The following is a 1,467-nucleotide window of genomic DNA, read 5'->3' as shown; positions in this document are numbered from 1 at the left end:
CAAGTATGTACCACCACATACACTCCAATTTCTTTGCACTTCTTTACACTTCTGGATGTAACAGGTACCATGATGGCCAAGCCCCAAGTTTAAGTCCCAGAAAGAGCATGTGTGTGCACACACACAAAAAGAAACTGTCTTTCCTTCTGTCTCAGGGGGAAGGTTTTAGGGGAAATCTCTTGAACATGGGTTAGTCTACAGTGCCACACACAGGGCTGGGCACACCACAGACAGGCTGAAGGCCCAAATAGCAAAAAGACAGCATTTGGGGGCAAGACAAACTTCATATCCAACGGGTCCACTCCACAGCCAGGAAGGAGAGGCCCAGATAGGGCAGACCCACACCTCTCCACTTGCTCAGCAGCCAACCAGCATTCAACAGTTGCCCCCATCCACCATGCTCATCAGGCCCCAGGAACAGACGTGCAACAGTAAGAAAAAAAAAAAAAGGACTTTATTCCCATCCCAAAAGGCAGATCTTTGCGCAGGGGGGGGGCGAGGCTGCCCCTACTTGCCCGCGATGAGGGGGTTCCGCAGGACCACGATGACTGAGTCCCCGCGCAGGAACATCTTGGAGATGTAGCGGTCCTTGTTGACCGGCTTGGACTTCTTCTTGCCCTTGCCGCTCTTGGGGACCTCAGTCCACATCTCCTTTACATTCTCCAGGACCATGTTGCAGTGCCTGGAGGGGGCGGGGCGTCAACCGAGGGCCAGGGGCTCTCCCTGCCTGGCTCCTGCCTGGGACTACAGCCTCTGCTATTGCAGGAGAAGGTGTGCCCAGAGGGCAGCTGACTGCTGCTGAGGCAAAGCTGGGATTGACCCCAGGCCGACTGGACTTCGTAGACACCAAACCCACCTCTGGCACACCGCAAAGCTGGCAAGACAGCCACACTTATGGTTCCTGAAAAATCTGTTCCTTCAGCTTCCTCAGGCTGGGGACAGAGCCAACCCCCCTATATCCTCCCCCCGCCACACACACACAGCTGCTCACCTGTCAAAGGCTTTCACCCGGCCTAGGAGCTTCTTGTTGTTCCGGCAGTTGATGAGTACCTGGGTGTTGTTCTTGACTGACTGAGTAAGCACTGAGAGTGGACCTGTGTTAAACTCCTCCTCCTCCCGCTTCTGCAGCTCCTCCGGGGTCATCTCACTCTTGGGCTTGTTGAGGAGGCTCCTGAATAGGCAAGTAGGCAACTCACAGGTGAGAGGGGCTTAGGCAGGGAGAGGGAGTGAACATGACTCCATCCAGTGCTCCCCAGCTCCATCAATGATAACCCCACCAATCTAGTTGTGAACAATAATAACACTACTTGAGGTTCAATAGACTCTTCCTCTCACATCTGACATCAAATCCAACAGCAAACCCTACCATCTGCCTGTCAAATATACAAATATTCTTTCAAGGGGTGGGAAGGTGGCTCAGTGGTAGAGCGCTTGCTTTGCATGCATGAGGCCCTGGGTTCGATTCCT

General features: G+C 53.6%; 1 protein-coding gene across 1 annotated transcript; it reads right to left on the bottom strand.

The window, feature by feature from the left end:
* Positions 1-430: 430 nt before the first annotated feature.
* Positions 431-1,200, bottom strand: Snrpd2 (small nuclear ribonucleoprotein D2 polypeptide 16.5kDa). Its single transcript, XM_013037465.1, has 2 exons — positions 992-1,200; positions 431-682 (listed from the first exon to the last, which is right to left on the bottom strand). The coding sequence occupies exons 1-2, from the start codon at positions 1,141-1,143 to the stop codon at positions 508-510; spliced, it is 327 nt and encodes a 108-aa protein (XP_012892919.1). The 5' UTR covers positions 1,144-1,200; the 3' UTR covers positions 431-507.
* Positions 1,201-1,467: the final 267 nt, after the last annotated feature.

Source organism: Dipodomys ordii, unplaced genomic scaffold, assembly GCF_000151885.1.
Source record: "Dipodomys ordii isolate 6190 unplaced genomic scaffold, Dord_2.0 Scaffold14973, whole genome shotgun sequence".
Lineage (NCBI taxonomy): Eukaryota > Metazoa > Chordata > Mammalia > Rodentia > Heteromyidae > Dipodomys > Dipodomys ordii.
The sequence above is the reverse complement of the archived record's forward strand: the minus strand, read 5'-3'. Positions and strand labels throughout refer to the sequence as shown.

What these genes read in the sequence shown, in the direction of transcription:
- Snrpd2 (XM_013037465.1), bottom strand. Translation starts at nt 1,143, where the DNA reads ATGACCCCGGAGGAGCTGCAGAAGCGGGAGGAGGAGGAGTTTAACACA. An exon ending in CGGGTGAAAGCCTTTGACAG is followed by an intron (nt 683 to 991) that starts GTGAGCAGCTGT and finishes CGCCCCCTCCAG; the next exon opens with GCACTGCAACATGGTCCTGG.